Source organism: Xenopus laevis, chromosome 3L (assembly GCF_017654675.1).
Source record: "Xenopus laevis strain J_2021 chromosome 3L, Xenopus_laevis_v10.1, whole genome shotgun sequence".
NCBI classification, from domain to species: domain Eukaryota; kingdom Metazoa; phylum Chordata; class Amphibia; order Anura; family Pipidae; genus Xenopus; species Xenopus laevis.
Window position 1 is genome coordinate 75,274,163 of NC_054375.1, and position 11,066 is coordinate 75,285,228.

Sequence of the window (11,066 nt, forward strand, 5' to 3'; positions counted from 1 at the left end):
GTTGCTATTGTACTGGCCTGCCGAGAAAAAAATGATGCTAGGCATCAATGTGATATATAGGGCAGAAAGATAAAAATTTAGGAAGGCTGATATTTTTTCCAGAAAAGGTGTAAACCCTAGGGACAGAAGGGCTTGGACCACAGGTTATACTGTATTGTACTCATGTGGCTTAAACTCTGCCACTTGCTACAAATGAGTGTGTGGTGGGATGTGGGTTGGGATAATGGGAGATGCTGTATTTTTGTGCGAAGGGAAAAAGGTCTGGTTTAGTTATGCCTCAGTAAGCCAGTATTTGGTGCATCAGATGATGAAAAAGCGAACAGGAGCGAACAGGAGCCTCATCTCTGCTTGACTTATCATTCAGGATTTTTGCAACATTCCTCCATTCAATTGATACTGAAGAGTATTGGCCAGAGTATGGCTTAGATTGTAAGCTCTTTTGCACAGGGCCCTCTTTAACGTATGCACTCATTTATTGTACAACGCAGATGAATATATTGGTGTTTAATTAATATTTAATAATAATGATAAAGTTATTAAATATACATATATATAATAGAAATATATTAAATAATTCTTTAAATAAGACTGTCTTTCATTACAACATGCAGATAATATACAACAGAATTATATCTGCCAGAAAATCATGTATTGACTTTTTTTTTTATTCTCAATAATCTTTTATTTTCAGTACTTATTTTCTTGTTGAAAGAACTGAAAAGATTTGGCGGATGCTATAAAATGTGATCTTCCATTTAAAATCCCTTCAGTTAAAAGGCAGATGATTTCTTGTTTTCATGTGCCAGTGGATGTCAATGAGAAACTGAAATCTATCATGGTGTCAAGTGAAAATACAGCAGTCCCTTCCAACAGTAGTGTAGCGTATGATAGCATAAAAATTGTGATTTACAGATCTACATCCAGCTTATGGGACGTGATCTGTTGATCTTCCCACATCCAAAAATATCTCCCGAGTATTTTACAAGGGCTCAGTGTGATTCTTAGAATGAACATATAACAAGAATATAAATGACTGAAAACCACAAAAATAAAACTGTGCTCTAGGTCAGACATTTTATTGTAAGACTAGATCCTGTGAGTAAAACGCTGACAAAAAAAATATCCTTTGTTGTAGTTCTCATAGACCTATGCCATATGTAGCATTTTCGCTGCAACCAAATGCGTAAATCCTATCTGCACCCTGTTCCGTAAACACAGGCACTAGCATCCAGCTGTGGTCACATTGGACAGACTTCAGTCTGTTAATATGAAGTTGTACATTTTCTGGATAAATCAGTTACATGCGAGTGTTGGTTTTGCCTGTTTACCCGTGTCTGTTTCACATGAGTGTTTTTGCCGGTTTGCCTGTTTCATGTGAATGCTGTTTTTGCCTGTGCCTGTTTTTGTTTACCGAACAGGATGTCGGTTGGAGCAAATGTGACATGCATGGGACATAGGACAAAGAGTTATGCACATATTTTCCATTCAATTAATTGCCTTTTTCCCTACCAGCCAATTACACAATATCTACTAGTGTTCCACTACCATAAACTACTGGTGAATTCCCTCTTCAGCCACAAAACATTACAGAACTGTTGCTTTGAGGGTATTCAAAAAAAATGAATTTAAGTCAAAGCTACATTAAAAATATATGTTGCTCACAAACTGTGTAATTTTTATAATGGTGTATCTTTAAAAAAACAAAAACCTGCCACTTATTGGTTTTTTACACATGCACACTGATAAATACTGTAAAAAAATTAAAAGGGATTCTGTCATGATTTTTATGATGTTTTTATTTCTAAATTCCACTGTTTACACTTCAAATAATTTACTTTACAATATAAAATTTGATTCCCTAACCAACAAGTGTATTTTTTTTTAGTTGTGATATTGGTGTGTAGGCAGCCATTTCTGGTCATTTGTGTCATGTGCTTTCAGAAAAAAACAGCACTTTAGAATGGAACTGCTTTCTGACAGGCTATTGTTTCTCCTACTCAATGTAACTAAATGTGTCACAGTGGGACCTGGATTTTACTTTTGAGTGCTGTATTTAGATCTACCAGGGAGCTGTTATCTTTTGTTAGAGAGCTGCTTACCGTCTTCTGCTGATGTGCTGCTGGGGGGGGGGGAAAGGGAGGGGGTGATATCACTCCTTCTTGCAGTACATCAGTAAAGAGTGTCTGAAGTTTATCAGAGCACATGTCTCATGACTGGGGGCAGCTGGGAAACTGACAATATGTCTAGCCCCATGTCAGATTTCAAAATTAAATATAAAAAAAAATCAGTTTGCTATTTTGAGAAATGGATTTCAGTGCAGAATTCTGCTGGAGCAGCACTATTAACTGATGCATTTGAAAAATACATTTTCCCCATGACAGTATCCCTTTAATTTAAGAATATCAACAGGCAACCAGCTACATTTGCCTCCTACATTGCATTCTAGCAAAAACTGTCCAATCAACCTTGCTTTCAGTATTTTAACAATAAATCAGTAAAAACAAACTGTTGATTGTTTGCTAGATCTTAATTGACAAAAACAAATACAGCCCATCTTACAAATTCTAGAATGTATCCAGATTGCTGACTAAGCCAACCCATGGCCCTGACAAAGGAGTGCTTGGATCTGCTCACCTATTGCTGCCATAGAGCCTGGGACTGAAAGTAACACAGCTAAACATGGCAGCTACCAACATTGCTTCATGGCTCTGTGCTTATCAGATACAAGAGACCAGTTGACTTTCTGGCAGTGGGGGTGATGGGACAAAGGGGGGGACTGAGTAGGGGGACTAACAAATACAACTTGATAGGGGTGATAGTTAAGCTCTAGGTAGGTTTCTGTGCAGTCAATGAACAATTTCAAACCAGTCTGCTATACCCTATATAACATAGTGCAGCCAAATATAATTGTACATAATTGTAGACTTAAACTTCTGTTGAGGCAAGCCATGGGGCTAAAAACCCACAGAGATGCTGTTATCACGAGATATGTTTTTAAGTACTCAACAGCGGATTATTCTTTTTTTCTTTATATTGATTCAACTCCTGCATCATGAGTACAAAGCCACATGGCTCAATGAGACCATACAGTATTTGCATGCAGAATCACTCTAAAGAATATAGCTATAGAGCCAGAGTAGAAAAAGAAGCAAGGGTTGATCCTTTCATCCTTAATAGAGGCATTTTCAGTGGAGGGAAGTGCTGATGATACATTACAAATATATCCGGTAAACTTAAACTACATCTATCCCCAGGCAGTATTAGAACAGGCATCATGCATTTAGGACATGGACGCCAGTAATAAAAGATTATTTTGTTTTATACCCAAAACAGAATTTAGTGAGAAGATAAAAAGCATCTCTCTCTTTGTATGTTTGTTTCCTACGGCTTATGCACAGATACTATTTACCCTACTTGACAGGGCCAGAACTAGGGGTTGGCAGAATAGGCTTATTGGGGTGCGGGGGGGTTAACAACCCAGTTGGGGGGAGCCGGCATGGCTGGGCGCCGGACCTTGGGCACAGATACTTGACTTTGGTAGCCAATTTTGTATGTACTGTATTAGTAAACAGACTCCACTGATTGAAAGCAGTTGACAAGCTGAGAATATGCATACGAAGTAAAGTATGAATCTACAAAGATTGAGCCAGCTACAGACTAGAGATGACTATGCAACACTGTTAATCTGAAAAAAATTCTATGAAAAAAAGCTCACAGGTAAAAGTCATCATTATATCAGATGTTAAAAATGCAAATCCATTTATAAAATCTCATCATAATCTATACACTATCTACTACAGCATTCTGAATAAAGCTGCAGGTAATCTCTAGCATGATATCAAGAAACTGCAGGTAGGGCATATTATTGACATATCAATAATATACATATCAATCATTTGAATCAAAATGTTCTTTGTAAGCCCCAATTGGTCAAAATTCAATTTCAGATAAACTTTATTGTATTTTTGTAAGTTACTACCTGCACATGGAGCATTTACCAACCCCCACTTGGGGATCTCCATATCTCTTTTTTGTTGTACTATTACAAAAAGCCCCCAGTGGGGCCTTGTAGTGAAACATTTCTCTAATCCATCTCTTGGATGCCACCCAGTGCAGATATTGGACATGTATCCAGAGCCTGAGGTAGAATTAACTTCTGCATTATAATTATATTTAACATAGTAGCTTACATAGAACAGAGGCATTGATTATCATATTAAAAGATTATGTATTAATAAATTACTGTTTGAAAAAAGTAAAGTTCTGTAATGAAGCATGAAACATCAACATAGGTAAATATTTGATAGTCAAAAAAGTCAATAATTAACCAGCTCAAGCTCTCTTCATAAAACAAGTTTTCCTACAAGGTCCCTGTTTAAAGACTAAACAACCATAAACTGTTAACATGAAAATGAATGATGCACTTCTGTGAACAGTAGAGGAAACAACACCGGAAATGCACATTGCAGGTCTAGTTAATCATGGATGTCACTTTTCCAATTTTCTAAAATGTTGCCTAGCAACACATTAGTATTCACAACAGATACAGATAGCCACTGATATATTCAAGGCATCCCTCATTGAATATAAAGAAAGCCGATATGCAAGTATACATACATACATACTGACTTACACAGCATAAAAGGGAATGTGGTTGTAAAGTATAAACAAGCACAGAGGCATGCTGATAAAATGTAATATGATGAAGGCCATTTTAAGAGAAAACAATATATCTTGAACCCTGACATACGGAGTAGGTTTATTTTTGGCACTGTCCCCTGGAATGCTTGTGTATGACCGTAACGTTTACATTCCCTTACAAAAGAAAAGCAACACAAGAACACAGTCTGGGTAGAAGACAGATTATTCCTAATGAATTACTGAAATTAAATCACTTGACGTTGAAGTGATCAAGCAGACAATAGTGGAAGGTGAATCTCATTTTTAGTCATTTTGTGCCAAGACAGCCTGATCTATTTTATAAACAAGACGACATATCATTATAGAATAAGTAATTGTGGTGATTTGGGAACATATTTATTAAATGATCATTCAGACTGATAAGAGTGTGTTAAGAAAGTCTATGTCTGCACTCAATTAAAATAAGCAGGTATGGCTTACATACTACTTTTTAATGGAATATATATATATCTCCAAATTACTTACCCGTTCTACTGGACTAATATTTTTAAGGGTTTTTTTTTTTTTTTTTTTTTTTTTTTTATCTTTCCCCAGCCCATAATGGTATAGAGAGAGCAGACAGGGTACTCGGATATCATCCACAATCAATTTCCATACTATCACCTCTTCCAGTCAACTAGAAACTGACCTGAATATTTCATAGTTTTGACTTTGATTTAGATGCTGCAAGCTCAAATGACAAGATAAAGCCATATGCAATATTATATTGGACACCAAAATGCAATTGTTGGAAGGATTATGTAGCATTTTGAGATGGCCTTTTAGGAGTTATAATATATTTTGAATGGAAATATGTTAGTGTGTTATTTTATATACTGATCATGCATTATTTACTGCCCAGACAGAGGATGATATTACTATAGATCATAATCATTATTCACTTAAATTCAGTTTCCAACAAAACTCATACAGTGCGTGACTGACAGGTGTGACTGACAGTGTCTATGTGTATTCCATTACAGAGATCCTTTAAAGGAGAATTCAACCCATTTGTAAAAACCGAGTACTCCCCACCCCAGGTAGACCTCCCTTCCTCCTCCCCCCAGGCTAACCTCCACTCTGGGGAAATAATTTATACTTACCCCTCGGCGCAGATTCTGCCAGCGGAGTTCCACGCATCCATCTTCCGGGTCCTCGGTAAGCTGACTGGGAGATAGGCAATATCCATGTAATTCCGTGCATTTGCAGTTGTCGCAAACCGGCAAACCGCTCCAACTGCACATGCGCAGAAATATCGATCCTCCAGCCAGCTTACTGAGGACCCAGAAGATGGATGCGTGGAACTACACTGGCAGAATCTGCACCGAGGGGTAAGTATAAAGTATGGAGCATTTCTCCGGGGGGGGGAGCGAGGGAGGGAGGTCTACCTGGGGTGGGGGTACTCTGTGTTTTACAAATGGGTTGAATTCTTCTTTAATACAGATTTGTGAGCAGGTGTCTTAAGCTCCCCATAGACGCGACGATTCTTCTTGCCGAACGACCGATTTTAGGGAAGCATGACCAATCCTTCGAAATTATCGTGCAGTTAGTGGGATTAAAACAATTGTACATTTTACGATTTTTCGGCCGACATCTGTCGGGAAATTGATCGGCCAGGTTAAAAAATCTTTGTCGGTCCCAGTGCAAACTATCTATGTTTGCAGGGCCAAGCAGGCAGCTCCCCTGTGTTTTCCTGGCAAATTGGTCTTTTTAGTTGATGGTAAATTCGTACGATCGTACGATGGTTCTAGGAAGATCGTGGTCTCACGATCAGGATCTGATCTTTTAAAAATCTCAACATCTATGGCCAGCTTTAACATAACAGAACACAACTTCCTGCTCTCTAACTCCGAGTTAGTCAGCGACTATAAAGGGGGACCACATACGACGTAACTGTTCAGTGTGTTTGCAATTGATCCTTAGCATTCAGTTTAGATTCAAAAGCAAACAGTTATGACCCATGTGCCCCCCTCAAGGCACTGATTGGTAACTGTCTGGTAATCAATCAGTGGAAACCAAGAGAGCTGCAAAGCAGGAAGTAGTAGCTATTATGTTAGACATCCAGTCACTCCAGCCTTTATACATTACATTTTTGGCTCAGTAACTGTACAGTTTGTTTTTTTTTTATCTTGCACAGCCTGTTTAGCTGTTTAATTTTTATACTGAACAATTCCTTTAAAATCAAAATGTTTAGTAAATAATGAAAGTGGCTTCTAATTACATTGTCTTTCCTTATGCAAACAATATAAAAGTTTATTTTTAGTTGTACATCCCTTTTAAAGGGTTTTTTCACCTTCAAACACTTTTTTTCAGTTGTTTTCAGATAGTTCATCAGAAAGAAAGACATTTTGCAATTACTTTCTATTTTCTTTTTATGATAGTTTTTCAAATATTGAAGTGTAAAGTTTAATTTTTCACCTTATGTCTTTCTAAAGCAGCTCTGGGAGGTTGGTTGCAGAACTGTAACTGTTCTAATTGATACCTTTAGTTGATACTTTTTTTTAATCTTTCTGCCTTCTGAGCAGAACCCGAGTTTCATTAAATGCAGTTAGAATTGATACAATAGTTGCTAATATCCCAAAGTTCAGTTGTTTTTAGATTATTCCCCAGAAATAAAGACTTTTTTTCAATTACTTTCCATTATTTATTTTTTACTGTTTTTCAAAACCTAAGTTTAAAGTTGAATGTCCCTGTCTCTGGTGTTTGAGTCTGGCAGCTCAGTTAATGTATTCAGGTGCAGATTGCTACAATTTTGCAACATTTAGTTGTTACATTTCTCAGCAGCATCTCTGGAATATTAGCAACTATTGTATCAATTCTAAAAGCTGTCTGTAATAAATCCCAGAGATTATGCTCAGCAGGGACAAAGATAAGAAATGTATCAATTAAATGTATCAATTTAGAACAGTTTAGGCCGGCGACCCCCCCCCCCATCCCAGAGCTGCTTTAGAAGGTGAAAAAATGACACTTCACGCTTCTATATTAGGAAAAACGATCACACATAGATCACCAGAAATAACAACTTTTTCCAATTACCTGTACTTTCTATTTTCTATCTGAAAACAACTAGTTGTTTGAAGGTGAACAACCCCTTTAAAATTTAATTTTGAGAAAACTGTAAAAAAAATATAAAAGATGGAAAGCAATTGAAAAACGTCAGTATTTCTGGTGGCCAATCTGAAAAAAACCTCACCTGAAAAAAAGTATTTGGAAGGTGAACAGCCACTTTAAGGGCACTGACATATGAATCGCAGGAAGTGTACTTTTTCCACCCAGGGCTATTTCCAGGTTGGTGGGTTTACTGAAAAATGCCCCTTGAAATTGCCCCTCTATAGAATGTTTTCCAACTGTACAGGGACAAGCCATTTGTGTCATATTAAGATTTATTTTGCATGTTACTGAGTTAGGTCTGTTCCTGTAGTAGTGAATTCCAACTCCAAGGCAACAAGTCAGGATTGAAATACTGCTGTATCTGTATGTAAGGTTGTTAGTGATTCAATAACTTTGGTGGAATTATACATCTGTAATTGAGGGTGGCATCTATTACCTTGTTTTTATTTTTCAACAGAGCAGTTATTCAAAAATGTACTACTACACAAAAGACTGTTGCTGACATGTGTACACAGCCATGAAATCTTACAAACTGTGTGTAAAGAGCAGGATAGCTTAACTCCTGTGAATCTTTGGCTCCCTACCCAGCTACTTAGGTGGTCAGTTTATTGTAACTAATAAATGTGTGGCTGGGTAAAGCTCTACAACGTTTACCTGCAGGGGGCAGGCGTTTATTCCTAATCCCTTTTCAGAGTGAAAGATCCAATAAATCATACTTTAGTCTTTCCTAAGAATCCTGGGGGCAGGGTCTATGAAAGGGTACCAGTTATATCAGGATTCCACCAAGGTGCAGGGACGGTGTTAAGGAATAACCCAGGAATATGAATGTTACTGTAATGTGGGGGGCATTAACAACGCATATGTTATTTTACTTCAAAATCTTTATCAGCAAGCAAGTAAATAAGATTTCTAATTCCGAATTGAGAAAGCCAGTGGGATGACTAGCAAACGCCTACAAGGAAAAGGAAAATACTGCAAGTCCAGTTGATTTGACTTATAACTAAAGACTTATAAAAGGTGATAAGAATGATTTACACATTCTGACTGTAAGGAGTTTTACTACTTCAGAGTATAATATATAACGGATATGCGAGTCTCTCCCTGAGCCTTATGTTTATGAATGGATAGTGTGTAGGGTAAGCAGGGAGCAGACAGGCTGCTAGAGATAATCAGATACTAGGGATAGGATACCATACTTATACTCTGCTGAGCAGGACTTCCATATTTGGGTTTATCTGAGGATGTTGGGCCCCTCCATACACTCTATAACTGGGCTTGCCTAAGACTTATGATTTGTTATACTATTTTTCTGGGTCTCTGGCATGGACTTCTGGATTGTGATACAGCATGCATGCAAATTGAGTCTTGTGAGCCTGCTTTGTCACCTAATCAGACGAATGGGCTCTTTAATACAGGCTGAAACTCCACAACCTGACAAATTTCAGGGATAAGCTTAAATAAATAGGGTAACATTATTACATGAAATTGAAATCCACTGTTGCCATACAGCTAATACAATATTGATCATACCAAGCAGATCCCTGTGCTCAGGCTGCTTAGTCCTCTATTATTTATCGACTTCTGTGATAGTAAGTATAGACACAGAGCTTCCCTGCATAGCTGCTCTTACTTGTACTGAGAGACCATTCCAGCCTCCTTTAGACACGGACATTTCAAGTCCCCTGTTCAACCAGCAATGCACAAAATCAGAGGAGCGCAGTTAGACAAAACGTATGCAGCAAATCTCAGCGCAAGCATAGGAACAGGCGCAGATGCAAGCAGCATTCCCACAATTCCTAGGCAGCGCAATTCGGAGGCGGTACCACATAACCATCACTTGACACATTTTATTACATAACCCCCTAGGCGCGCTCTCATTATACAGAAGGAAAATATGAAGGAGAATTAGCATTAACCAATGCATGTCTCCAATAATATACTTTTCCCGCAAATACCTGCGAACCCCGTTTGTGCAGCTCTAGCATGCGCCTCTAAAAGCCACAGAATCGCACCCCACCAGCAGGAATCAATAGAGCTCTAATAAACAAGCGACAGCGCCTAAGCACGGATTTAGAGCCCACAGCACCTCGCCTCCTCCCCTATCCCACTGTCGGGGCAGCACAGGCACTTGTATGGAGGGACTGGAGTACAATGAGACGCTTACGTTATCCGTGTCTCCTTGGGCAATGCAGAAAGGCTCAGGCTGCTCTTCTTCGCTCCCCTCTACCGTCGCCATCTTCCAGCTGCTGAGAACTGAGTGGGAATAGCCAGTGAAGAGAAGTGCAGCAGAGAGGACTGCCCCCCACCATTAAGCCCCCTCTGCTTGGCCGGCGTCACAACCAAACTTACTCCTCCTACTCAGCAGGTCTGCTAAGAGTTAACTCTCCAGTTACCTGACTGACTGCCAAGCACACGTGACTCTCTACAATACAGCAGTTCCCCAGTATCCATTTTAATCGCTTTGATACTTGATACATATTGTCACAGTAAGAGCTGGCCTGCTGTTCCAATTGTAAATTAATCCACCAGAGCACGGCTACTTCACTTTTTCTAGTTAGCGGGCTGCTAGTCTGTCTAATAACCACACGATGACATAAACGATTATATTTATCACGTCATAAACTATCACTTCAAAACAATCATGGCTGTAGCTAGCCGTGTCGGACTGGGACACCAGGGGCCCACCAATTAATGTTAGACCAGGGGCCCACTCTACCTCTCCTTTCTTCCTCGACTCACTCAACCTCTATTCTCCTAGTCTCTTTTCTTTACATACTATACTCTATTTTTTCAACTATTTAGCCTCTTTGTTCTCATAAAAACAGGGAATGGCCATAAAATAGGCCAAATGTTTAGCAGCATGAGGGCCCACTGACACCTGGGCCCACTGGGACTTTTCCTGGTATCCTGGTGGACCAGTCCGACACTGGTAGCTAGTGTGGGTAAGCTAGCGTCCAAACCCATCGGAGGAGGGCCGTGGCAGTCTCTTAGACTTGCTATAAAAAATGGAATGTTTGCCTACTGATTGTATAATGTCAGAAGTGTCGGACTGGGACACCAGGGGCCCACCAAAAACCCCTTAAACCAGAGGCCCACCCAAAAACCTTTAGACCAGGGGCCCACTCTAAATATTATTTTCTTCCTCTCCTCACTCAACCTCTATTCTCCTAGTCTCTTTTCTTTACATACTATAACCTATTCTTCCATCTATTTAGTCTCTTTATTCTCATAGAAATAGGGAATGGCCATGAAATAGGCCAAATGTTTAGCAGCAC

The 11,066-nt window shown here is 38.9% G+C and overlaps 1 protein-coding gene across 1 annotated transcript in view; it reads right to left on the bottom strand.

Moving 5' to 3' along the window:
• cttnbp2.L (cortactin binding protein 2 L homeolog) overlaps positions 1-10,142 on the bottom strand; it is a 74,463-nt gene extending 64,321 nt beyond the window's left edge. Inside the window, exon 1 of the mRNA XM_018252564.2 lies at positions 9,956-10,142. Within this exon, the coding sequence (XP_018108053.1) occupies positions 9,956-10,027 (72 nt within the window). The 5' untranslated portion in view covers positions 10,028-10,142. The remainder of the gene's footprint in view (positions 1-9,955) is intronic.
• Positions 10,143-11,066: the final 924 nt, after the last annotated feature.